This window comes from Melospiza georgiana, chromosome 9 (assembly GCF_028018845.1).
Source record: "Melospiza georgiana isolate bMelGeo1 chromosome 9, bMelGeo1.pri, whole genome shotgun sequence".
Classification (NCBI taxonomy): Eukaryota; Metazoa; Chordata; class Aves; order Passeriformes; family Passerellidae; genus Melospiza; species Melospiza georgiana.
The window spans coordinates 28,673,444-28,699,766 of NC_080438.1; the positions used below are offsets into that span (position 1 = coordinate 28,673,444).

General features: G+C 48.1%; 2 protein-coding genes and 1 long non-coding RNA gene across 5 annotated transcripts in view; 1 reads left to right on the plus strand and 2 right to left on the minus strand.

Annotated features, from left to right (window-relative positions):
- Positions 1-4,325: 4,325 nt before the first annotated feature.
- On the minus strand, positions 4,326-13,604 carry LOC131087232 (cytochrome P450 2J2-like). Of its 3 annotated transcripts, none has more exons than XM_058030738.1 (10): positions 13,438-13,604; positions 9,560-9,864; positions 8,884-9,046; positions 8,588-8,737; positions 7,827-7,987; positions 7,262-7,438; positions 6,873-7,008; positions 6,514-6,701; positions 5,928-6,066; positions 4,326-4,945 (listed from the first exon to the last, which is right to left on the minus strand). In XM_058030738.1, the coding sequence occupies exons 2-10, from the start codon at positions 9,746-9,748 to the stop codon at positions 4,770-4,772; spliced, it is 1,479 nt and encodes a 492-aa protein (XP_057886721.1). In that variant the 5' UTR covers positions 9,749-9,864; positions 13,438-13,604; the 3' UTR covers positions 4,326-4,769. The 3 variants fall into 3 exon arrangements, with proteins under 3 accessions (XP_057886721.1, XP_057886722.1, XP_057886723.1); XM_058030739.1 differs by having other exon boundaries at positions 8,884-9,042; positions 9,556-9,864; XM_058030740.1 differs by lacking the exon at positions 13,438-13,604 and adding an exon at positions 10,216-10,557.
- On the minus strand, positions 12,365-22,921 carry LOC131087234 (cytochrome P450 2J2-like). The gene is made up of 9 exons (XM_058030742.1): positions 22,020-22,921; positions 20,362-20,524; positions 19,589-19,729; positions 17,516-17,676; positions 16,508-16,684; positions 15,823-15,964; positions 15,049-15,236; positions 13,904-14,047; positions 12,365-13,432 (listed from the first exon to the last, which is right to left on the minus strand). The coding sequence occupies exons 1-9, from the start codon at positions 22,224-22,226 to the stop codon at positions 13,259-13,261; spliced, it is 1,497 nt and encodes a 498-aa protein (XP_057886725.1). The 5' UTR covers positions 22,227-22,921; the 3' UTR covers positions 12,365-13,258.
- LOC131087236 (uncharacterized) overlaps positions 16,604-26,323 on the plus strand; it is a 37,967-nt gene continuing 28,247 nt past the window's right edge. The window contains exons 1-2 of the long non-coding RNA XR_009114852.1: positions 16,604-16,687; positions 25,113-25,251. This is a non-coding gene — a long non-coding RNA (uncharacterized LOC131087236). The remainder of the gene's footprint in view (positions 16,688-25,112; positions 25,252-26,323) is intronic.

Below are 26,323 nucleotides of genomic sequence, written 5' to 3' on the forward strand. Positions count from 1 at the left end.
GGCTGGATGCTGGGGCTCTGCAGGGACGTGTCCCACAGCAGGTCAGGCAGGTTGAGCTCACAGGGCACCACTGAGCCCCCCAGGTCTAGGGGGAGATGGGTGATGTGCTGGCACAGCTGTGGGTGCAAACACAGGACAGCAAGGAGTGGCTTTTGCAGCCTGCTCTTGGGGCTACATTCACACTCCGGCTTTCCCAGCTTCCAGATAGGATTAAACCCCTTCTTGATTAAACATTTCCTCTCATCTGATTTAAAACAAATGCACCAGAAATGAGAACACCCCCAGCATCCCCCGTCCCCTCCAGACTCCTCTCAGTGCTTGACTAAACCCCAGTGCTCCATGCCCTTGTCTAAAGGACAGAAATGAGCCTTGTGGTATTTAGATTAAAACCTGGCAGTTTGAGCGTGCAGCTCCCACAAACCCATCTCCCAGGATGACCCTGCTCCCTCCTTCCCAGGTGTCCTCACCGTGCTACGTCCCAGTTTCAGCTTCTCAGGGCGTCTGCAGCTGCTCCGAGAGCCTCGTGCTTTCCTTGTTTACAGGAGCTCCCTTCCTGGTTTGAGGAGTCCTGGCCAAGCCCCTGGTCTCAGGGGACACCGAGATAAGGTTGCACAATCTCTCCCAACCAATCGGACTGCGTTTTGTGTTTCGTGTCTGGGTGACGTGGGCTGGGAGTGAACAGCTGTTCCGGAACTCGGCACTTCCTGAGCACCAACATTTGCTGATCTCCACCAGAGCAGTGCAGGCAGAGCAGCTGGCTCTGGCCATGCCCTGAGCTCTCCAGCCATCCCTCCCCACCTGCCTTGTCCTTTGGGTCACAGCCCACGGGGAAGCTGCTCCCAAAGCCCCACAGAGCTGGTGAAGGTGCTGAGAAGCTGATGCTGATGCCCAGCTGTACAGGCTGGGGCCCTTTGCTGGGAGCTGGCAGCAGAATGTGCTGCATTTTCCCACCCAGGAGCAGCTCTGGGTTAGGGAGGAGTTCATGCACATGGGCCATGTGGAACTTTGATGTGTTTGTTGTGCTTTGCTGTGAAAGAAGCAGGGAGCAGCAGCACTTTGCCCCTGCACCATGTGGCTCTGTCACAGCCACTTGCAGTCATCAGCTGCCTCCTCTTGCTCTGGGGGACATTCTAGGTGCCTTTTGTCTCTTTTGGGGCCATCAGTTGTGGCTGTTTGGATTATTGTCCAGTGCTGATGACAAGGCGCAGAGGTGCAGCAGAGCCACTGTAGTGATGCCATACACATGTTCTCCATAACCTTAATAACCTTACACTGGGAAGCTAGAAAAGTCAAATCTCTGTTTTACTGTAGAATTTTAAGGGGAGAGGCCTGTTTTTGAGAGTATCTCTTCTAATCTCTGGTTTTTAAGCACCTGGTTTTTAGGCATGAGCCCCTGGAGTTGCATGTGTTCACCGGCAGTGACATGAGAGGATCCACTTGAAAATTAAACAAGTTCATACCTCCTGCCTTTAAGGTATGGCATCATTGCATTTAAGTAAAGGAAAAGAAAAAAAAGAGAAAAAGAAAATCACGTCAATAATTTATTCTCTCCAGGAGTAGGGGAAGAAACTCCAAGGTAATGAAGAAACACAAGTTGGAAATGAAAGAGAGATCAATATTTATTTGCTAAGCCAGTGCAAATAATACAAGCTGCAGCCACAAGCCAGAGGTCAGACCTACAACAGAACAAACACAAAAATGGAGAGAAACCAGTGCCTCGTCCCGAGTGGCGCTGATGACTTCATAGGTGAAAAAAAGTCCTTGTATCTTTTATGTTTTCTCTTTCACAAAGACAAAAACACAACATGGGAGCCCGTGACTGTGACACAATAATTAAAAACGCAATAGGATTAAAGTGATCAGTTGGAAGGACAGCTCAGTGACAGAATCCCCGTGTGCCCGGCGTGGCAGGGATGTGATGTGCAGAGCACTCTCCCCTGTGGCATAAATCTGCCACTGCACAGGGACTGCTTTGTACCGCAGCAAAGCCGCTACTGCCGGGGACAGAGGAGAAAACCAGCGGAAATGAAACTCGATGTAATCCTCTTTTCCTGTTAACTATTCCATAGCCTATGTGGGTACCCACAGAAAAGTCACTTATGAAAGGTACGAAGCAAATAACAAGAAAAACAAGATGAAGAACAACCTTCACTAAAGTGACTATAGTCCAAACTGAAGCACACAGGAGACAGCATTTCTAAGCACAAATGCTTGGTCACATAAATGGAGAAATTCTCTACAAGTTGCATATTTAATTAACTCTCATCCAAAAAGGCCTGGCATAGGAAGAAGCTGTGTCCATGGTGCAGGGTGCCCTGTCCCAGCTGCTTCCTTGGCCCCCACTACGTCCATGCTGCTCACACAGACACAAATCTTTGCCAGAAGCAGAGGGGAAGTGCTGAACTCGTGACCTGCCACCACAAAACCACTGTTCCAACACTTCCTTCCTGAGGGCCAGCACTGAGCCGCCACGGGCATGACCCTTCCAACTCTGCTGTTCCCTTTCTGCTGCGCTTCAGGTGAGCAGCTACCCAACAACCCCAGGGGATTATTTTGTTGCAGCTTTTCTGATTTGTATTTTACTAGCACAAACCTTTTGCTTTTCTAATATAAAATTACTGTATCATATTTTTATAGCCCTTCCAGACCTGGTGAGAGCACAGCTCCTTTTGCCATCCCGCTGGGGCTGGGCTGTGGTAGAAGCAGCTTCTACTCCCCTGTAGCCTTGTAATTAAAATTCCCATATACTCTTTGAGATCAAATAAAATGCTTGCTGCTGCAAAGATCTATTTTATATTTTAGATATCTTTTATCCCTGGAAGTGTCCAAGGCCAGGCTGAATGGGGCTTGGAGCAATGTATTTTCTGGAAGGTGGCCCTGCCCATGGCAGAGGGGCTGATCTTTAAGGTCCCTTTCAAGCCAAACTATTCCTTGATTCTGTGATTTCCATCACACAGCTGCAATGTGGTGCTGCAGGGAGTTTCTACTACCCTTAGCCCAATCCCACCTGAGGCTCAGGATTGGCTGTGGCCACCAGAAAGTCCATATTGATGCTGAAGGAGCTGTGCCAGAAGCTGTATCCACCTGGGAGAAATTTGTTTCCTCTAGGAAGAGGTGAGTTGTACTACAGGGAAAATTGAAAAGAAGAAGAGTGCTCTCTGCTCATTCCTCAGCAGGAGAGCTGGAGCTGGAGCTGTGTGTTCCTGGTGCTATGCTGATTTCCTGATTTCCCATCCTGGGAGCTGCAGCTTCTTCCTGGAGGTCTCAGCAGGCTCCTTGGAGTGCAGCTGTTGCCCAGTTCAGTGCATTCACTGGTGTTAACCATTGGTTGCCAATTGTTGCAGTGTGTTGTAATATCCTGTTTTAAACTTCCGGGTTCCTTCCCCAGGTGTGCCAATACCTCTCTTCCTCTTCCCCCCTCGCCCCCTGCTGGGCTGTCAATCAGTTTTAACATTCCAGCAAGGCGTAGTGTGGTTGGTCACTTTCAAAAGATGCCCCTATGCCCAGAGGTCATTGGCCTGTCTGGGTGTCATCCTCCCCTGAGACCCTGCCCCTCCCACCTGGTTGGTGGCTCACCTGTCCCTTCCCTCCCCCCCCCCCAGGAGCTTAAAAGGTCACTCAGGCCATGCGGTTGGGATTCTGTTGGAGCTGTTAGACCTCTGTGGCCATGGAATAAAGCTCTGGCAGAATCCGTCTCCATCCTCCTCATCATAGCCTGAAGCCTTCCCTCCTGAGGTAAATGGAATTCCTAACAAGCCTGGACTTGTTCACTGCCCAGCTGCAACCTCCAGCAAGCTAAAGGTGTCTCTGGGGTGATACACCTCAGTTGCTACCTTTGGCCCAGCAGCAAGGGTCAGACGGGCCCAGGCACAATCTACCTGGTAATATTGGGATTCATATTCCAATAGCCAATCTTGGGACTGTTTCATTGTGTAGATGATGGTTCAAAATAGTAACTTGTTGCTGTTATTTCCCAAGGCAGCCTCTTCCTCCTCAGACTGTTGAGTGCAGTTTAACTGCATTGTGTGTTGCTGCAGCTCACCCCACTGCCCTTGGACACACCAGCCACTCTGTGATGCTAGGCAGGTAAACAGAGGATTTTGCATATTGTAATTCTAGCTGTGCTGCCAGGATAATTTTTTCCATCACTTCTGCAGGAATTGCCTTTGCTTTTACGGTGCCAACCTCCTGCAGTGCAGGGACAGAGATACAGGGCATGGCCAAAGCCTACAGCCCCTGCTGGACATGGCCTCTGTTGGTCTTCACTTGGCAGAACACTTCATGACAAAAATGCTTTGATACATATTAATTATGTATGAGACAAGTTTTAGAGAGTTACTTTTTATTTACATAAGTACATCTTAAGGAAATGTCAAATTAATTAATGTGTTAATGTTATAAAACAAAAGCTGGTATTGCTCTCCCACTGTACCCAGCCACAGTGAGTGGCTCCACAGTGAGGTCTCTAGTGTCCCTCATTTTGCCAAGGTGAACCATGGCCATCCATCACCAAATTAGGAAATGCCCATGCCCCTTAATAATTTACAGTGCCATAGGACAAGCCTAATAATGCCCTGGAAACTCCCAGGCTGATCCCATGATCACACCATCATGGGATACAGACTGCAAGGTCTAATTGCGAAAAAAAATGATTTTACAATTGCTTTGAAAGAAATAAACCACCCAGCCTCCTGCTAGGGCTGTCAAGGGCTTGTTTTCAGCAGCCCTGACAAAGGATTCTCCATGTGAGGAGGATGGCCAAGGCTCCCCTAGCGAGGCACAGCACAAATCTTGTAGGGCTGTGGGGCATTTGTGATGCCCAGAATGGACTGGAGGCTGAGCGTGGTGTCTGGGGGTGCCTGGAAGGTGAATTTCTGGAGCAGGGAGGTGAAGAAGAGGAAGAGCTCGGAACGGGCCAGCAGCTCTCCCAGGCAGGAACGCTTCCCTGTGGAGACAGAACCCACAGCATCCTCAGAGTGTGCTCTTGCTGTTGAAAATGCTTCTGTCCGCCCTTAGGACTGTGGTCCAGCTGTGCTACCCCATTGCTGGGTGAGTTTTTCAATCCAAACCAAGCTTCCCAACAATACTTTGGCATTACAGCATGGTCTGCCCCCAGATTGCATGACTTTTTACACACACACATATAGTAGGAGTCCTAGTAAAATATATGTATTGTATAAGGGGCCTTGCCCCAATCCTAGTTGTTCTAAATGGGCTGCAGCTGTGATGCCCTTAATTGGGCGGCAGCTGTGGCTAATGAAGATAACTGGGATAAAAGGGGGTGGGTTGGCCAGGGAGAGCCTTGGAGGGGCCCTAACGAAGAAGCAGGAGCAACACTGCTGTGAAGAGCTGCTTGTGAGAAAACCACCCAGAAGGTATGGGACTCTAGAAATAGGATAACAGCAATATGAATACAATAAGTGGTGACCCCGACGTGATAGAAGATAGGACAGCCGAGAGCTGTGGCCGTCTGAGAGCTGGGACTCTGGAAATATACCAACAACAGACACATGACCTGGATGTGCCCATGCTGGGAGAGCTCAGCAAAGAGAGCTACCACAAGAGATGTTTGTGCTGGTGCTAAAAGCAACTTCCCTATGGAAGCTGCTGGCTGGGGAACCCTGTGGTGGCCACAGTGAGGCCCCTGGTGAGCTCAGCCATGGGGACAAGAGCAATGGTCTCAGTGAAGATGTTCCTAAAATCTCTGGAATTTACATGGTTTTTCATTCCTCCTCATTTCTCTTCGGTGCACATGAAAGACAGAAAAGGGCTCCAAGTGTGGTTGTGGTGCTGTGTGGAGGCAATGGGAGCATTTTGAGCAGCACCTCCAGGGTGCATCGGCCCTTGCCATTGCTGTTTTTCCTCTCTGTCTCCACCCTGCAGTTGGAAACCCAAGCCCACGAGCACCATAATGCAGCAAATCTTACCTGTAGAAAATGGTAGAAAATACTCGTTTTTCCAGAACTTCCCATCCTTCAGAAAATGCTCGGGGTTAAAAGTATCAGGGGTTTTCCACTCATTCTTGTCAAACAGCAGAGAGGTTAAATTTGTCATTACAATAGTGCCCTAAGACAAAAAACCGAAAATAAATCACACTTCTCTGGCACTGACAGCAGGAGGGGTAGTTTTGTCTTCCAGTCTCCTCTCCTTAGGCAAATTCTACTGAAATTATTTATGAAACACCCCACTGCAAGCCCAGATTTTCCAATTTCTTATCTCTTTGGAGGTGCAGTCATGAAACGGCATTTTCCCTCGTCAGCATCATTTTTATCTGTTGTAATCTTGGGCTAAAGTCCCTCTGAGAGCTGGGAGCTGTGCCTCGAAGGCATGTATGGGGTGGAGCACTAATCAGGGAGCTGAAGAACATTGGATGGCAAAATCCATGTTGAGCAGGAGTGAACTCTGGACAGGGCAGGGACAGTGTCTGCACAGGAGGGACCTGGCCTGGCACCGTGCCTGGGGAGCTGGGAGTGTCCCTGGAGTGCCAGCACTTCCCAGCACTCTGGAGTTTACCTTTGGGATGTAGTATCCATCCACGTAAGTGTCCTCTGATGCCATTCTGGGCACGTTGAAAGGGATAACGTTGCCTTTCCTCTGCACTTCGTGGATGACAGCGTTGGTGTAGTGCAGCTTGTTCCTGTCCTCCAGGGCTGGGGGCCGTGCCTGGCCGATGACCGCGTCGATCTCGGCTTGCACCCGAGCTGGGAAAGAGCAGGAATGAGCCCAGGGAAAAACCCTTGGAACAATACGAGGATATTGCTGTAAGGGTCTACCAAGAGACCTCTTATGGGAGTGTGGGGATGCTCCCAACTGGTCTCTCACAGAGCTTTGAGGGATAAAAGCAAGGCAAAATATGTTTTTGCGGATTGTACCTTGAATTTCTGGATGTACGGCCATAAACAGCAACGCCCAGCGGAGCGTTGAGGACGTGGTCTCAGTCCCAGCAAACATCAGGTCAAGTGCACAGGCCATGAGGTGCTCCTCCTGGAAGGTGTTACTGTCGCGGTCCTTCAGGAGAAGGAGTGTTAGTGCCACAGGAAGAGTGAGGCTGTCCTGGCACCAGGCTTGGTCCAGACCACCCCAAGGATTTTGGCAGATGCTGCTGACCCCTCGCATCCCCATCCTGCTGATGCATGGCTGAACCTGACCTCTGTCCTGAGCTCATAACAGGCTACACAGGCAGCTCAGAGAACTGGGGCTCATTTCCCATCCCCTCTGGTTCTAAGCCCCACTCCAGGAGGGTTTTCTCCCCACTGCTGACCTTGGAGATCTCCAGCAGGTAGCTGTCAATGTAGTCCCGGCTCTCTGAGGGGTTCCAGTCCTCCTTGTGTTTGTTGATCTGCTCTTGCATAAATTTTTGCAAAACCCTCCAGTGTTTAAAAATTGTTTGGTGGGCTCCAGGTAAGTACTTCATTATAGATGGGAAATTGTTGTACAGCTTGGAATACAAAAGGAGAAAGACAAGTTGAATAAAGGACTTTAAAAACGCTTCTGACATCAAGACTTCAGCCTGCGATTGCTCTTGCTGAACTTCTGGAGCTGGTGCAAACAGCTCAGCTCCAGAAGAGCAGAATTCTCATTATGGGGTAACTTGTGTGTTACTCACTATTTCAGCAGGCAGGTTGGCAATCAGTGGGCAGGAAAAGTGATTTTGGATGAGAGAGAGCAGTGTGAGCTGGGTACAACTTAACGCAGAAAGAAATGGCAGGCAAATCTACCCTGTTCAAAGGAACAGGGAATGACAGCTCTTGTGATGACAACCCTGTGACTTAAGTTTGACTCCAGAGAAGAAACTATGCCCTGAGTTGGTGTCCAGAGGGCTGTACCTGGCTTGAGACAGCTCCATGGAGGGCAGTCATTTCATTCATCAGCTTCAGCAGTCTTTGGAAATCCTCATCGTGGTAGTCAAACCGATTGCCAAAGATGAGGGAGCAGATGACATTTGCAACAGCATTAGTGATTTTCAACTGAGGGTTGAAAGGATTCCCTGGAGAAGAGAAAGATCAGTTCTCTTCCACTCTTCTCAGAAAAGAAGAAAACACATGTCAGATGTAAAGCAGTCAAGAAATATGAATGAAATGATTGTCCCCTAATGGGCAATGTCCGATGTCAGTGCTTTCCTGGGGTACCTGGCTGACCCTATGAGCTGGCCAAGCTTGGCAGGACAACCCCAGTGGTCCCAGTTCAATCAGCTTATGGAGATGTTTGTTTACTTCTGAAAACAGGGTCTGCAGGATGTCATTTGAATTCATTGGAAACATCAGCATTTATGCACACACAGAGAGGAGTAGACAGAAGGTGGGCTGTGAATAATGCTGTGGGTGTTGCCTGGTGCATTCCCCAGGCAGTTGGAAGGCAAAGCACCTGTAGGAAGGAGCAGGGATGCTGGCAGTGTTGTAGCATCGCCTGCAAGGTGCGGTATTTTTCAGCATGCAGTGATATTATAACAGGCCCTACCAGGATGAACACTCACCCTGTCCATCCCTAAACACATCCACCAGGTATCTGCACTCCCCCTGGATGCACTCACCCTGTTCATCCCTAAACACATCCACCAGGTATCTGCACTCCTCCTGGATGCACTCACCCTGTTCATCCCTAAACACATCCACCAGGTATCTGCACTCCTCCTGGATGCGCTCCTCCACGCTCCTCTTCCCCAGGCCAAAGTTCCGGAGCGTGGTCAGGGTGAACCTCCTCTGTGCCTTCCACAGGTGCCCGGTGGAGGAGATCAGTCCTGGCAGGACACCCCTGTGAGCCAAAGCCAATCTCCCACTGAGGGAGAAAAGCTCCAGGGCTCTGCCTTGTCTCCAGCTGACTCAAACCTCTGCACGGTCGAGGCTTGGACCTTACAGCTGAGGCATGTCTTGAGGGGTAACTCACCGATCTTGGTGAAGATCTGCTCATCGATGGGAAGGTCAGGGCGTTCCAGGAACTTGTCCCCTTGGTTTACGAGCACTTCCTTCACCAGCCGCATCCCAGTAACCAACACCAACCTCATGCCGCCCATGTTCAGGCCGAAGATGTCACCATATCTTTTAGCTTGCTGGGGGGAGACATGAACAAAAGGGGTTTTCATTTACAATGGATGTTCCTGGTGAGACCAGGACACCCCTGTCAGGGGACATGGGTAAAAATAAGGGAAAAGTGGGAGGAATGTGTGCACTCTGCCTGAGGGCAGGTTATTTTTTTTTCCTCTTTTCCTAAATCAGTGATTGGGATTATGTTAATTGGCCATAAATCAAGCAAATCTCACCACGTTTGATTTTTCAGTCCTATGTTTTTCCAGTTATTGTTTCACCCCATTCCAGCCCCCCCTCGGACCTGTTGGGTTTGTACATCTGTGACTGCACCTGTGGGATCGTGCTGTGACCTTTGCCCATGGAATCACTCCACACTCGTCACCCTGCTTGGACTCAGGTAAATGTCAGCAATGAGGACAAACGTCCTGCCAGCCTCCACTACCTGTGGGGTTTGGGTTATCCCTTTCCCTGCATGGCTGGGGAGGTGTAGCTGCAATCCCTCCATCCCTTCCCCTTGCTGCTCACCACCCACGTACCCTCTGCACTGCGCTCACAGGATCTTTGAAGTCTACGAGGTAGAGGTGCCCCAAAAAGGGCAGGCGGAGGGGGGTGGGAGGGAAATTCTTTGGATTTCTGTTCTTCATGTAGTCTGCGATGAGCAGGAAGATGAAGAGAAAGATGAGGAATGTCTGGAGGGAGACGCTGTCCCAGAGGAAGTGCAGCATGGCTGGATGCTGGGGCTCTGCAGGGACGTGTCCCACAGCAGGTCAGGCAGGTTGAGCTCACAGGGCACCACTGAGCCCCCCAGGTCCAGGGGGAGATGGGTGATGTGCTGGCACAGCTGTGGGTGCAAACACAGGACAGCAAGGAGTGGCTTTTGCAGCCTGCTCTTGGGGCTACATTCACACTCCGGCTTTCCCAGCTTCCAGATAGGATTAAACCCCTTCTTGATTAAACATTCCCTCTCATCTGATTTAAAACAAATGCACCAGAAATGAGAACACCCCCAGCATCCCCCGTCCCCTCCAGACTCCTCTCAGTGCTTGACTAAACCCCAGTGCTCCATGCCCTTGTCTAAAGGACAGAAATGAGCCTTGTGGTATTTAGATTAAAACCTGGCAGTTTGAGCGTGCAGCTCCCACAAACCCATCTCCCAGGATGACCCTGCTCCCTCCTTCCCAGGTGTCCTCACCGTGCTACGTCCCAGTTTCAGCTTCTCAGGGAGTCTGCAGCTGCTCCGAGAGCCTCGTGCTTTCCTTGTTTACAGGAGCTCCCTTCCTGGTTTGAGGAGTCCTGGCCAAGCCCCTGGTCTCAGGGGACACCGAGATAAGGTTGCACAATCTCTCCCAACCCATCTGAGTGCGTTTCATGTTTCCGTGTCTGGGTGACGTGGGCTGGGAGTGAACAGCTGTTCCGGAACTCGGCACTTCCTGAGCACCAACATTTGCTGATCTCCACCAGAGCAGTGCAGGCAGAGCAGCTGGCTCTGGCCATGCCCTGAGCTCTCCAGCCATCCCTCCCCACCTGCCTTGTCCTTTGAGTCACAGCCCACGGGGAAGCTGCTCCCAAAGCCCCACAGAGCTGGTGAAGGTGCTGAGAAGCTGATGCTGATGCCCAGCTGTACAGGCTGGGGCCCTTTGCTGGGAGCTGGCAGCAGAATGTGCTGCATTTTCCCACCCAGGAGCAGCTCTGGGTTAGGGAGGAATTCATGCACATGGGCCATGTGGAACTTTGATGTGTTTGTTGTGCTTTGCTGTGAAAGAAGCAGGGAGCAGCAGCACTTTGCCCCTGCACCATGTGGGTCTGTCACAGCTCCTTGCAGTCATCAGCTGCCTCCTCTTGCTCTGGGGGACATTCTAGGTGCCTTTTGTCTCTTTTGGGGCCATCAGTTGTGGCTGTTTGGATTATTGTCCAGTGCTGATGACAAGGCGCAGAGGTGCACCAGAGCCACTGTAGTGATGCCATACACATGTTCTCCATAACCTTACTCTGGGAAGCTGGAAAAGTCAAATCTCTGTTTTATTGTGGAATTTTAAGGGGAGAGGCCTGTTTTTGAGAATATCTCTTTTAATCTCTGGTTTTTAAGCACACTTAGGCATGATCCCCTGGAGATGCATGTGTTCGCCAGCAGTGACATGAGTGGATCCACTTGAAAATTAAACAAGTTCATACCTCCTGCCTTTAAGGTATGGCATCATTGCATTTAATTAAAGGAAAAAAAAAAAAAAAAAAGAAGAAAAAGAAAATCACTTCAATCATTTATTCTCTCCAGGAGTAGGGGAGGAAACTCCAAGGTAATGAAGAAACACAAGTTGGAAATGAAAGAGATCAATATTTATTTGCTAAGCCAGTGCAAATAATACAAGCTGCAGCCACAAGCCAGAGGTCAGACCTACAACAGAACAAACACAAAAATGGAGAGAAACCAGTGCCTCGTCCCGAGTGGCGCTGAAGACTTCATAGGTGAAAAAAAGTCCTTGTATCTTTTATGTTTTCTCTTTCACAAAGACAAAAACACAACATGGGAGCCCGTGACTGTGACACAATAATTAAAAATGCAATAGGATTAAAGTGATCAGTCGGAAGGACAGCTCAGTGACAGAATCCCCGTGTGGCAGGGATGTGATGTGCAGAGCACTCTCCCCTGTGGCATAAATCTGCCACTGCACAGGGATTGCTTTGTACCGCAGCAAAGCCGCTACTGCCGGGGACAGAGGAGAAAACCAGCGGAAATGAAACTCGATGTAATCCTCTTTTCCTGTTAACTATTCCATAGCCTATGTGGGTACCCACAGAAAAGTCACTTATGAAAGGTAAGAAGCAAATAACAAGAAAAACAAGAAGAAGAAGAACCTTCGCTATAGTGACTGTAGTCCAAACTGACACACACAGGAGACAGCATTTCTAAGCACAAATGCTTGGTCACATAAATGGAGAAATTCTCTACAAGTTGCATATTTAATTAACTCTCATCCAAAAAGGCCTGGCATAGGAAGAAGCTGTGTCCATGGTGCAGGGTGCCCTGTCCCAGCTGCTTCCTTGGCCCCCACTACGTCCATGCTGCTCACACAGACACAAATCTTTGCCAGAAGCAGAGGGGAAGTGCTGAACTCGTGACCTGCCACCACAAAACCACTGTTCCAACACTTCCTTCCTGAGGGCCAGCACTGAGCTGCCACGGGCATGACCCTTCCAACTCTGCTGTTCCCTTTCTGCTGCGCTTCAGGTGAGCTGCTCCCCAGCAACCCCAGGGGATTATTTTGTTGCAGCTTTTCTGATTTGTATTTTACTAGCACAAAACTTTTGCTTTTCTAATATAAAATTACTGTATCATATTTTTATAGCCCTTCCAGACCTGGTGAAAGCACAGCTCCTTGTGCCATCCCGCTGGGGCTGGGCTGTGGTAGAAGCAGCTTCTACTCCCCTGTAGCCTTGTAATTAAAATTCCCATATACTCTTTGAGATCAAAAAAAAAATAATTCTTGCTGCTGCTGCTGCAAAGATCTATTTTATATTTTAGATATCTTTTATCCCTGGAAGTGTCCAAGGCCAGGCTGGACGGGACTTGGAGCAACCCGATTTTGTGGAAGGTGGCCCTGCCCATGGCAGAGGGGCTGATCTTTAAGGTCCCTTTCAAGCCAAACTATTCCTTGATTCTGTGATTTCCATCACACAGCAGCAATGTGGTGCTGCAGGGAGTTTCGCCCACCCTGAGCCCAATCCTCCTGAGGCTCAGCGTTGGCTGTGGCCACCTTAAAGCCCAAATTGATGCTGAGTCTTGAGTCCAGGGCTTGTGTCCAAGGCCAGGAGCTCGCTCTGAGCAGGGACACCTCAGGAGCCCTTGGCTATTTGGGTGCTGCAGCATTAGGTGTTGCTAAGTGGTTTCTGGGTGATGGACATATTCCCCATGGAAAAGTCAACATCAAACCATGCTTTTGCAGCTGGCAGACACCTTTCTGGGAATTGCTGACAGTGGAAATTAGGGAATAAGGCTTTTAAATCTATGCATTTTATCAGACTGGTAGCAGGGAGTAGGAATGAGGTGAAGGGAAGAGCCCCATTGTTTGCTGCAGCGGGCAGGATGTGGCCCATGTGCCCTTCCCCTGACATCTTGATAGCGGCGGGTGCTGGACCTCCAGGGCCCATCATTTCAGCCCAGAATCTCTGGGGTGGTCAGGAGAGGGGGATGTCCCAGTTTGTGAGGCTGAGGGGGGCTGTGGGGCAGCCAGGCCGGCTCAGTGCCGGGGCACGGCGCAGAGCTGGAAGGGTTTAGGGCAGCGCGTGAGGCTGAGCGTGAAGGCGAAGGACAGCGCGGCCTCAGCTGGGGCCTGGAAGCTGAACTTCTGCAGCAGGGCCACGAAGAAGATGAAGAGCTCGGTTCTGGCGAGCTGCTCCCCGGGACAAGCCCTCTTACCTGGAAAAGGAGCACAAAGAACCCGACAAAGTGCCGAGTGAGCTCAGCCAGCTCCGAGGCTCCTCCGGGCCGCGCCGACTCGCACAGGCTGCGGCGCCTTTTCTTCCTGGAAAGGTTAGGTGGCAATGTTCACCCACACAATCTGCTCAAAGCTTCCCCAGTTTACTGCCGAGCAAACTGCGCCTGTTCCGAGAGGCGAGGAGCGGAAACTGTTTGAACAACCCAGTTATGTAACTTCTGCAGGAAGAAAAAGAGCCTTTTTCTTTTCCTTTTTTTTCTTTTCCATCCTGCAGTAACAAATTGATTTCCTCCCCGCTCCGAGCAGCCTCTATTAACTGTGACTGGGATTTTCGCTGTGGGGATGGGCTGGAAGCTGAACAAGAGCGGTACCCCCTACTCTATAAGCAGTGTCTCGGGGAAGAAATAAAAGCCTTGCAAGAAGAAAAGCCACCTCGCCATCCATCACCCTACCTGCAGAGAAGGGCAGAAAAGCCTCCCGCCTCCTGTACTGGCCGTTTTCCAGGAAATGTTCAGGATTAAAGGTGTCGGGAGTCTCCCACACGTTTTTGTCGAACATTATCGAGGTCAGGCTGGTCATCAGGGTGGTGCCCTGCGAGAGGTGGAGAAAAGGGGCGATTACGCGGAGAGGAGCCGAAATGTTGTCAGACTGGGTTATTATTAGCTCTGTAAATTACACTGTTTTAACGGCAAAACGGGCCTTTTTTCCCCCCTAAGCCACGTAATTAAGATGAAAGCCTGCAGGATTGTTCACTTGTGTGTGTGTGTCTTTACAGATCACTGAGTTTTGATCTGCATCCTGAGCTGCAGTAACAGGTGATGGTAATGCAAACCAACTTTAAATTGGTAGCATTGCATTCCCATAGGACCTTGAAGCAATTTAATCAAGTAATTTTCAATTGATTTTTTAAATGTGGTTTTTTTTAGAAAAAAAAATTAAACTGATCGGGTTTATCTCCACATTCTCCATCAGCAAGAGAAATATTCTAATCAATGGGGAAGAAAATGCCTGAATTTTTAAAATTTACCTCAGTGCAACCAGTCATATAGAGGGAAGAGACTTGTTATATATAAATCCTATATTTGCTTTTGTAATTGCAGAACAGTGTGTGTGAAACAATATTCATTACCTGTCTTTCATCAAGTGCTACTTTTAATAGATGATTATTAATGTTGTGTAGAATTAACAAACCCCAACTGTTTGCTTTCCTATGTTTCCTCTATTCCCATAACATGCTGAGGGTGTCTTTTACAAAATTTAAGGCATAAACCTTTTAAAATTATCAATTACAGCCAACACCTTGAGGATCTCACAATTCTCCTCTGTAAGGAGGTGAGATCTATAACGACCCCACAGAATCCATCAAGAGGGCTTGTATTTTCTAAATAATTGCGATATTTCTGTAATATCCTGCTGGTTGGTTCCCCCTCAGGTGAGATTCAGGGCTTGGGCCATGAAGACCCTGCTCTGGTGGGATGAAGGCTGGTAGGGCGAAGGCTGTTGGGATGAAGGCTCCTGGGACAAAAGGCTGGTGGGATGAAGGCTGGTGGGACAAAAGGCTGGTGGGACGAAGGCCGGTGATCCCCACGCACTTTGGGCAGGTGGAAGCCAGCCAGGGTGGTGTCGCTGGTGGCCATGCGGGGCACCCCCAGGGGCACCACGTTGCCCACGCGCAGCACCTCGCTCAGCACGGCGCTGGTGTAGGGCATCTTCTCCTTGTCGGCCATCGAGGGCTGCTGGCACTGCCCGACCACGGCGTCGATCTCCTGCTGCACTTTCTCTACAGGGACCAAAAAAAATGAAAAATATCCCTCTTCATAGAATTTTTAGGGTTGGAGAAGCCCTCTTAAATGATCAAGTCCTACCATTAAACCAGGACTGCCAGGCCACCACCAAACCATGTCCCGAAGTGCCATCCACACTCCTTTTGAACACTTCCAGGGTGATTGCCTCACTCCCCTGGGAAGACTGTTCCAGAGGGAACAGTCTTCCCAGCGATAACTTTTTCAAACTTGAAGAAATTTTCCCTAATATCCAACCTAAACCTCTCCTGGCACAACCTGAGGCCATTTCCCCTTGTCCTGTCACTTGTTCCTTGGGAGAAGAGACCGACCCCCACCTGGTTGTACCCTCCTTTCAGGGAGTGGTAGAGCATGAGAAGGTCCCCCCCCGAGCCTCCTTTTTTTTCTGGGCTAAACATTCCCAGTTCCCTCAACAGCTTCTTCTAAGACTTGTCCTCAAAAGGTTCCCAAGAGGATACCTGGGGCACAGGCATAACCAAGATGTGGGAGAGCTGGGATGACTCTGTTCCCTGAGCTTCCCTTACCCAGTTTTGGGCTAAGCAAAGGACTCCTGAGTGGCCCTACCCTGAATGTGGGGGTATGCGGCCATGTAGAGCAGAGCCCAGCGGATGGCGGTCGCCGTTGTCTCTGTCCCAGTTAAGAACAGGTCCAAGGTGGAGCACAGCAGGTTTTCCTCATGGAAGTAGGAGCTGGTGTCACCCTTAAACTTGGAGGAAAAACATGGCAATGAAAGCTCTTATTCTGGAGGGGATGCTTTTAAAACCCAATCCAAAATCACCTGTGCGTAACTGAAGTCCTACTGCTCCTTTATTATCTACACCTGGGCTTGGAAATTTCCAGCCTTTCACTGGGTTTCAAGCCCTATGGACTGTTTTGACAGACACCCTGGTTGCTGTAGAGTGGCTCTTGAAAGCAGGTAGCATTTTTAAATGTCAAGTTTCACAATAGCAAACACAGGCGTGCGAGTGCTCACAGAAACATGAACATGTTCCCTGAGAGTCCTCCTACGCCGTGTGACAGAACGAAAAAGGGAGAAAGACAAAGTGTAAATCCTTTCAAATGGGAAAAAAAAAAATATATGTGTTTCTAAGTGATCAGGCTTCTGCTGCTGCAAAAGTTTGATGTGGCAGAGGTAGGGAGGGGAAGGCAAGAACTGTGAGGCAAGAACTCCCCTGACAAAACAGCCCTGAATCTTCTCTGCTCATTCTATGGGTTAATCTTTAGGTGGTTTTGGTTATTTGCTTCCTACCTTTTCTATTTCCTTCAGGTAGCAGTCAATATAATCTCCTGCCTCGGACTGGTCCAAATCCTCTTTGTGCTTCGCAATCACGCCTTTCACAAAATATTGAAGTTTCTCCCAGTGCCTGAAGATTTTCCTGAAGGGTCCTGGCAACCATCTCATGATCAAAGGAAAAGCATTATAAAGCTGGTAAGAAATCAAACAGAGCAAAAGAGCATTTTTTGAGTTAGAAAAGAGCAGGTATCATAGTTGAGAGGATGGGACTCTCAATTAATTGATTAACTCTGTTTGCTACCATGAAAAAAATTATCCTTGCTGTAACTGTCCAAATTGTACAAATTTATTTACATAGGTGTAAACCAGTGCAAACAAGGTAAGAATTGGACAGATATTTCCTCCTGATAAAGTTCTCAAATACTGAATGGCCAAAGCTGCCCCCTAATGTGAAGTGGCCACAGGTGAGGTAGATGCAGATGAGCCCCTTAGTGTGTCCCCATGGAGGGGACAGAAATCAGACCATGGTGTGTGGCCACACAGAAAATACATCACCACAATCCACCTATTTGGTTTCTAAACCTGGAATCTCAATTTTTTTCATAAATAGAAGTTATTTAAGAAACTGGTTGGGATATGGTAGGGGAAAAAATAGGAATTTTCAGTGTTACTACTTCTTTTTAGATTTTCTTTAAAGATCTTGTTTTAAGATCTTTCTTTTAAGATCTTCTTTTAAGGTTTTCCTGTTGTTTTTATGGTTATGTCAGGCATAAGATTGGTTTCACAATCCTGTAGTATTTTTTTTTTCCTCCATGTGTCTCAATAATTTTAACTTACTTCCTTGCTTTCCTGATAGGCTTTGTGTATAAATCCCATCTAATGTAAAACAATTCTCCTGGTCATCTTCCTTTAAACACGGCTCTTTTTCTACAGGAAAAGGCAGATTATACCAATGCCTTAGAATCCCCAGTTTCTGAGCTGTTCCATGCAGCTGAAGCTGGAAAAACATCCCAGTGGCTTTACCTGGCCCCAGAAACTTCCGATGAGCAGCAGCGTTTCAGCCAGGGAGTGCAGCAGTTCCTGGAAACGGTTGTCATGGTAGTCAAAGCGGCTCCCAAAAGTTATGGAACAGATGATGTTTGAAACAGCACTGTTAATTTTGTAATGAGGGTCAAAGGGCTGTCCTGGAGGAAAGAAAAGTAAAGGAAACTGCCTGTAGGGAGGTTGTGGCCAGGTGGGAGTTGGTCTTGTCTCCCGAGGAGCAAGGGATAAGAGGAAACAGCCACAAGTTGTGCCAGAGGAGATTTTCACTGGGTATGAGGGAAAATGTCTTCATTTGAAAGGATGGCAGGCTTTGGAAGGGGCTGCCAGGGCAGTGGTGGAGTCACCATTCCTGGAGTGTTTGAAAGGTGTGTAGATGTGACACCTGGGGCCATGGTTTAATGTGAACATGGCAATGCTGGGTTAATGTTTGGACTCAGTGAACTTAAGGATCTTTTCCAACATGAATCTCTCCATGATTCTATGATTCTAAAGACAGCTTTCATTTGTTTTTCCTGTTCAGTCTCAGTCAAAACCATATTCTCTGTTAGGTCCACAGCTGTGAATCAGCGTGAGACCTACTTCTCACCCATGGTGGGGTTCAGGTTTCACCCCATGTCCTGGGGTACCCACCACCCCCATCACCTCCAGCATCCCACTGGAGCCTGGGCCAGGACATCCCATCCTGTGTGCAGCCCAGGCTGCTACTAGGCAGTGACATTAGCACTGAGCTGCCCAAGCAGGGTCTGAAGCAGTTTCCAGGGAAAACAACCAGCAGCATGCCATGCTATGGCTGTCAACTTTGCCCACTTTAACCTGTGTTTGGTGCCAATTTTAAACACCAGGAGAGGATCCCTCAAAACTTTTCCCAGGGCAGGGAGCCCAGGACAGCCACACTGCAAAAATACCATTGCCCTGGGCTTTAGTTGTCCACCATGAAGAAATCAAGGGAGCTGGAGGAGAGAGGGGAGAGGGTTGCAGATCTCTGTGCCCACCTGTAAACCCCAGCAACAACTCATGTGGCCCATGGAGCCCATTAATAAAGTGAAGCGTGATGTGATGCTTGTCACATCTGTGTTCCCTGAGAGAGCTACTGAGCAGAGACCTCCATCTCCTTGGGCAGCCTGGAGAGCCACTTGCTGTGACAAGAGACTGATCTCAGTGACAAGCCCAGTCCAGCCCTGAGCTGCTGCTGAGCCTCACTTTGAAATGCAAGGCACTCCTCGCAGCACTGCTGCTCTCTCCACTCTTCAAGAAAGTAATTAAACCAGGCTGATGCTCAGATATTAGGGTGATGGACATGATCACTATTTGTCATTACTAATGGGAAGAAAGGCCCAAACCAGCAGCTTAATTAGTTTATTGATTAGGACTATAGAAGACTATAATCAATTGGCAACATGGAGTATTTGGCCTGTTCAGTGCAACAGCAATTAAAATGGAGCAAGTTTAGTATATAATTTCACAATTCCTTTTTAGATCTTTCTTGTTTACTATATATAGCTCCATAGAATTAGCTCAACCCCATCTGCTTCTATTTAAAGCTGAAGTGCAACATCACCCATGTACCAACATACAAATTATTCTTACTAATATCCCTCTGGCAGTTTTTAAAAGCTGGACCATAAAAGAGCAAGGCACACGCTTCATCTGTGTGCGATACAAAGGGAAAGCCTGACTAAACAAGTTTTAAAATACTTTGCAAAACCAAGGACAAGCAGAGGTTAACTAAGCCTCTGAGTGGAAGTGCCTGATAGCAGGAGAGCTGTGTTTATTCCTTCGCAGAATGCATGAGACACTTCCTTAGCCATGTAAACACTCATGTTTTAATAACCACCTAGTATATATTTGCTTAATATTAATAAGGAGCAGCTAAAATAGGAGGCCTGAGGTCTAACATAAGTGCTAAAAGGCGCAGTCTGGAAGTATAAGATAGAGATTTGAGCTATTGAAGAAATGTTTTGCATGTTTGGAGCTGTGCTGGGGTAAGAGTTTTACTTCTCATCATTCATTTAGCTGGAAGCTCTGAGCACAGTGCTGTGCATTAACCCCCACCTTTCTCCTCCTCAATTGTCTCCACGAGGTACCGACTCTCCTCTTGCACTTTTTCCTCAAAATTTACAGCAAGGCTTTTCAGTGTTGCTAAAGCAAACTTTCTCTGCTGCCTCCATATGTGCCCGTTGGATGATATAAGCCCTGTAGGTGGAAAAAACAGGTGAAAAATCTTCTCTCTGGGTCATTTGTGAGTGTTAGGGGTCTAAAACCATGTCCATTCATCATGGACAGAAACCCCAAACCAAGGCAAACAAAGCTCGTGGATGTGGAAAAGGCTATGGCTTTTCCTGGGAATTAAAATTCAAGAGTAATTGGCTTATGCTAAAGATCTAGCTTTATGGATTTGCTTTAATCTGCTACTTTGTCACTTTGCGTGGGAAAAAAAGGTGTAAGCCAAAATACTCTGAGTACTATCACGCTGTTGGCAGAGCTGCAGGCAGGAGCACCCCGTCTCTGGAGCTGTGTGCAACTCAGGCAGGGAAAGTAAAGGAGCAATGAAAACCAAGGGGAAACGCTGCAAGTGTATCGATCTTTGGGCAGCTTGCATTTATTTCTCCTCTTTCATTAAAACCTGGTTTTGAGCCCATCCTCATCCCTAAATTGCACAGGGATTAAAACATACCCCTGTGAGATTATTAGTATTCTTGCCTTCCCTTGTGCAAACTTTCACAGGTGCAGCTCACAAGGGTTGAATTCAATCATTTTCTTTCCCTCTAACAGTTATCATTCCAGACATGAAAGTTTTGTCCCAAAATCCTGGTGGCTGTGCTTACCAAAGCCTTTAAATATTTCTTGGAGGAGTGGAATATTTGGCCGGTCAGCAAATATTTCAGCCTGGTGGACAAGAGCTTCTCTCACCATCTGGTACCCGTTGACCACCACGAATGTCAGACTTCCAAACTGCACGCTGAAGATGTTCCCATACCGACCCGTAAGCTGAAAGAGAGTCCATTGTCCTCTGAGAACAAGAATATGGGAATGTTCAAAACTCTCCAGGCCAAGACCTTGAACAGGGAAATCTGACTTTGAATTTAACCCTGCTTGAAGCAAAGGGACTTCAGAGAAACCCAAACCCAAGCATGCAGGTCCCATCCAATCTCAGCTACTCCATGAAGGCTGGAGAAGGCATAAAAAGGGCTGGAGAGCTTTAGTATGGGAGAGATGGATTGTTTATATCTGTTATCTGGTGTGACCTGGGCTTGACCAGGTGTTTCCATCAGTTTGGCTTGTAACAAGGATGTAAGTTGCTTTCTAACTGATGGGCATCTGCTCTGTCCCTTTCTGTCCCACCACCTGGGTCACCACACTCAGGCTCTTCCTGCTGAGGGCAAAGCACGACAAATTATCCCTTTCATCAACTTTGTGTCCAGAGCAGTGTGGTTTCTTCTCCAGCTCTCCCATTTAGACAGGAGCTCTAACTGCTTATTGCTAGACACGTACTTCTAATTTTAAGCCTGACTGCATTTATGGCCAAATTGCAGCCATTTTCCTTGCATGGACTTTGCTGGCATTAGTGTCTCCTCTGAGATGTATAAGGGTAAAAGGAGGATCATATCTTCTCTCTGTCAGGGTGCTCATCTTCTTAGAATGAATCTACATGAAAGGACACACAGGGTCACCCCAGACTGCTGTGGTGACTCATGAAACCAGCTTGGGACCAAATGGGTGTCTCAGTCATTGTGTGCTTGTAAGTAAATGGGATTAATTTTCTTAATAACTGTGTGTATTGCCAAAATATCCTAACTCAGGGATTCCCTCAGGGACCACCCATGCTGGTGGCCTGAGAGCACCCAGGGTAGACAGGCTAGTGTCAGCCTGCTAAGCAAAAGCAAGAGACAAATAGTCACCAGAAAGGATTTTTGCAGTCAGCATGTCAGAACTTCTTCCACCTTTTCAGAGAGAAATACTCAGCATGCATAAAATCTCTCTCTTTTTGTCTCTGGTGGGAGTAAATCCTTTCCAGAGAGATCATTGCCTCTTTCTGCAACACAGAAGAAGCCACAGGACAGGATTTTAAATGTTTCTTTCAGATGTGATGGGGTGAATTGTTGGCCTCTGAGCAAGGACAATTTCCAGAGGTGATCTCCAAACAGTTCCGCTGTCACACAGCACTTTTCACCTTTCCCCCAGCCTGGCCCAGCCCTTCGGAGCCCTTTCTGAGGTCCAGATGGAAATGGTTACAGTCAGATGGGAAGAAAAAGAAGGAACATATAGGGCTTCCTCCGTTATTGATTTCTTTCCCATTGGACCATCCTACTCCCCTGGAAGAGGAGGTGATTGTGAGAGATAAAACCAAGAAGGGTCATCTATCTCATGTGGTTGTTATATACCCAGCTCTGCAGAGGCTGCCCTTGCTGCTTCTCAGTGTAGTGATAAGAGTCATGGAAGGGTAAGATATTGTTAGTAGGGAAAATGTCTGTGGAGCTCTTACCTTCTGCAGTGCAAGATGGAGGGGCTGCTTAAAGTCCACAAAGGTTCCCACGAGAGGAAAGAGCTGCGGCCCTGGAGGGAAATTCCTGGGTCGTCTCTTTTTCACTAGGTCAATAATCAAAAGAGACAAGACCAGAACCACCAAGAGCATCCGACCATTCAGCTTTTTCGAGAATGACACAAAATCAGGCCAAAACTGAAGCTCCATCTTGGCTGATGAACTTGCAGGTTTTCATCCCAGGAAGGGACTTGATTCTGGTGTTACATTTGCTAAAACAGGAGTAAGCAACGACTGGAGAAGAAACAAAAAAAGCTAAAATGCTGATAGCTGACTGGAAGCTGCTTTTCCGTATACAGCTGCTGCCAGACCACCTGCTGAATAACTAACTTTAAACACCAAGATCTCCAAAAGCAACCCTGAAACCTCACAACATTTGGCCAAGCAAAAGCAATCTTGCAAACCTTTAGCTTTACATCTCTGTCAACTCCCTGATTTCCTTATGGAAGAGCATTCCTCCCTTTTGCCCTGAACAAGGGGCTCCTTTATATGACACCCCGTTGGGATTATCAGCACAGCAAACATTTGAGGTGAGGTGAAAGCAGCTTATGGGGCTGATCACATGTGGTGGGCGTCGCGCACTTTCAGGGATGCTGAGGCATCTGAGGTGATGGACACCACACAAGGGGCTGAGGGGCTGATCCTGTTAAGTGCTAAGCACATCTGCAAAGGGCTGGGTGCCTTCACTGCCCACCAAAGCCTTCCTGGCTTTGCCAGAGCTGTCAGGGCAGGTTCAGACAAGGGAAGAACTGCAGGGGCCCAGGGCTCTCCCAGCCACACAAATGAGAGTTAAAGGAGCTTAATTTCAAGAGTGAGAACATAGGCTCATGTGCTTGCCATGGGATTGGAACTTATGCATTTAAATCTCCTGGGTTTTCTGAAAATCTCCTTTGAATAAGGCTTCACACTGACCTGGGGGAAGGCTGCAGTGGACTGACAGTGACCTCTATGACTTGGAAGCAATCTTGTATCACCTGCTGATATTTAGCTACAACTTGGTTCCAGCTCACTCTTTCCCTTTTTTTTTCCCCTTTACGAAATTTACTTTTACAACGAATCTAAATGTATAGTAAAGCAAAACTATAAATAATGAGTTTTCAAGTTATTTGCCTAGAACTTAATATGAGAAATTCTGAAGGATGGTAATTTTTTACTGCCATAGAATCCTATAACGGCTTGGGTTGAATGAGAATTTAATATTAGAAATTCTGAAGGCTGGTCAATTTTTACTGCCATATGATGGTTTGGGTTTTTTCATTTTTAAGGAAAAAAAGTGCAGCTTTCCATAAGAAACAATAATTGGAAAAAAATATCTGGTATTCTCTAGTCTTTGACCATTTTAAAAAGCTTTGCTGTCCCTGTCTTTCATTATCTTAGAAGCACAAGCAGGCTATCTGACAGACCTGCACCTTGGCTATGGCAGGAGTCTTTTTTAGGGGCAAAAGTTATCTGCAACCCAACCCTTCTTGCTTTGAAATATTTACAGGTTCCTAGATGGGATTAGGCAGCAAACAGGGAACAGCAACGGGAGAAACATCTCACATCCCTTGTATATAAAGCACATTTTACATGTCCCCATAGCACAGCTGTGAGCAGCAGTGGTTGGATGTGCTTTGCTTCTCCTCATGCCGGCGCGCCCACGGCGCTCCTGCACCACTTGCGTCCACGCGCCTCTTCCAGCCTTCCTGGTGTGGCAAGCCAAGCCTGGCTTACCAGAGGCTAAATCAGGATAGCAGGCTCGTGCTCCTCATCCTGGCACCGAGGAGATGACTCGGTTGGTGGAGGTGTCAGCCTACAGCATGCTCAGAGGGACTGTGATGATAAGGCGTCAACTTCTGCTAGCCCAGTTTCACTCCTCTGTTCCTCGCTGTGCCATATGATTTGTCAGCATGCACAGAGTGCAGATCCCTCTACCACTTGTGGCTGCTGTGAATCGGGCTACGTGCAAAGCCAAGGTGTTAATGTGTTCTTCTGGGTGGTGTTGTGGGGGTGGGTGCATCGTGGTTGACAGGAGAAATGTTATTTTTAGCAGGAGGAGCACATTCTGCATGTACTCACATGTGTCTTGTCAGTCAGAAACCTCAAGTCTATTCCTTTGCCTTGAAGCTTCACATGTCCAAATGCATCCTCTCACAAAGTTCTTAACACGCCAGATTTACAAAGAATTAGGGAAGAGCCTTCCAGTATTACCAGGGCTCTCCTAACCTTGGCAGACAGTAACACCAGCATGTTATCAAACTGTGGTGATTCTATTTTGGGTCCCAGGCTTTAATCAACCCAGTTCTCAGCACATGGTGATGTGCAAATCCCCAAAGCACTGAGGAAGTCGCATCGCCATGGCACGTGGGCAGTGCAAAGGTTGTTGGACAACACCAATCTCTGCAGTATTGACCAGATCCTTATCTGTAAGATCTTGGTCACCTGCAGGATGAACTTGTTCCTCTGGCTAGCACCATGAATGCTGGAACTTTGGTGTTCTGCAGATCAAATAACACAAATTTGAGTTCATAAGGGGATGTGCACCCACACATCTAGTAGGGAACAGGATGTAGACCCACCTTCCCCCAGTTTCTCCTCAAATACCTCATCTGATACCAGTACACAGCTTTTGACCACCTCACCTGAGCTCAAGGATACCATGTGGATAAATTGTGCCATATTGCATGGACAGGCACACATCACTGCCTGAATATTAAGGCATCTTGAACAGCCAAGAGACAGAAATTGGCCCATATGCTTTGTACCTTCTTCCCTGGCTAGATGTCTAACTGTGTGCAGAAGGTTTTGAAACACAAAGAGAAACATTCTGTTAAAAATGCAATTACCATTTGTTTTTCAAGATATAGTATCCCATTATTTTTTCCAGAGAAGTGAAATTCAATAAGGTTACAACAGAATGTAGTCCAACAGTTACCGTACTTTCAGAGCATTATTTAAGCTACAGAATTTCTTAATGATTAGAAACATATGTAGGAAAAATCACAAGCAAAATGAGAATGACTGGAGACAATTTTCCCCCAAAACACTTTTTTTCAGGCAAGTAACAGCTCATCCACCACTGTTGTTCCATCCATCACGTTGGAGGTGCGAGACTCCCACCCACCCCGGGAGCCGCATGCTCAGGTCATGTCAACAAACAGGCTCAGCAAAGTCCAAGGACCCATCCTGATTTCAAGTAAGGAATATTTTGCTGTCAGACCCAAGGAAGTGAGGCCATTTTCACCACAGGCAAGCTCTTGAGCAGCAGCGACCACCCCGATCCACGTTCCAGAAGGTTTTCAGGCAGGTGCAGCTGCTGTTTCATGGTCCAGCACAGGTGAGTCTTCATGAACCTGGACTCAATGGCAGATCAGGACACTCATTTCCTTTCAGGATTTACTTTACTGGATCAAATGAAATCTACAGGGGTTTTGTAATTTCAGAAAGCCAGGCATGGAGAGTGCTGGGGCACCCAAACCTGGGGTGAACTCAGGAAAGACATGGTTGAACTCAGTCTGAAATTCCCTACTTGGGTTATTTCACTGGGACATAAGGGCTCCCATATATCCCAGACTTTGGCTTCAATGCCCAGAATCAGTAAGCCAAGTCCATATTTACTGCTGTGTGTGTGTTTGGTGAATACTAAAGTGCCTCCAATTTTGCATCTTCCCTCTCTCTCTCTCCTCCCTCACCCAGACTAGGTGCAAGTAATCTCTAGGTTTCCCTGGGACCGTAGACTTCTGAGCTGTAACCTCCTGTGCTCAGTGTAATTTCCAGTGCTCATTAGAGCTCCAATTCAGGGAGCTGTCACCAGGAATGGGCAAACTGAGGCATTAGGAGCCTAAACCAAGTGGTGTGAGCAGACCTACAGTGTCTGCCTGTGCCATCTGGGGAGGATCCCAGAAGATGGGATGCTCAGTCTCCTTCTGTTAGAGTCCAAAATGTCCCTTTTCTGCTGTAGAAGCCAGTTGTGAAGGGGTCACATTCAGACTTGAGCCAGCTAATTAAATGCAGTTAGCAGAAAGTGCTGCAGGGAGCGCTCCCTGTGCCCCCGACCCTGTATCACCCCTGGCGTTTTGGTCCAAGATTTTATTCCCTTCTCTCCCGGGAGCTGCGCCGCCGTTGCCAGCGCCGCCCTGCAGGCACATCCCGTCCGGATGCAGGATGCAGAGTGGGATTTGGGGGTGCCGGGAGCTTCCCCCCGGGGCCGCGCCCACGGCAGCGCCAGAGGCAGCGCCCACCCTCCCCTGGCACGGCTCTCCCTCCGT

Coding starts and splice junctions, on each gene's coding strand:
- LOC131087232 (XM_058030738.1), bottom strand. CDS start 9,748: ATGCTGCACTTCCTCTGGGACAGCGTCTCCCTCCAGACATTCCTCATC. Junction 9,047..9,559: donor CTGTGAGCGCAGTGCAGAGG/GTACGTGGGTGG, acceptor GTCTCCCCCCAG/CAAGCTAAAAGATATGGTGA. Junction 8,738..8,883: donor GCAGATCTTCACCAAGATCG/GTGAGTTACCCC, acceptor GTGTCCTGCCAG/GACTGATCTCCTCCACCGGG.
- LOC131087234 (XM_058030742.1), bottom strand. CDS start 22,226: ATGGAGCTTCAGTTTTGGCCTGATTTTGTGTCATTCTCGAAAAAGCTG. Junction 17,677..19,588: donor GACAATTGAGGAGGAGAAAG/GTGGGGGTTAAT, acceptor TCTTTCCTCCAG/GACAGCCCTTTGACCCTCAT. Junction 14,048..15,048: donor CTGGCTTCCACCTGCCCAAA/GTGCGTGGGGAT, acceptor CACCTCTCGCAG/GGCACCACCCTGATGACCAG.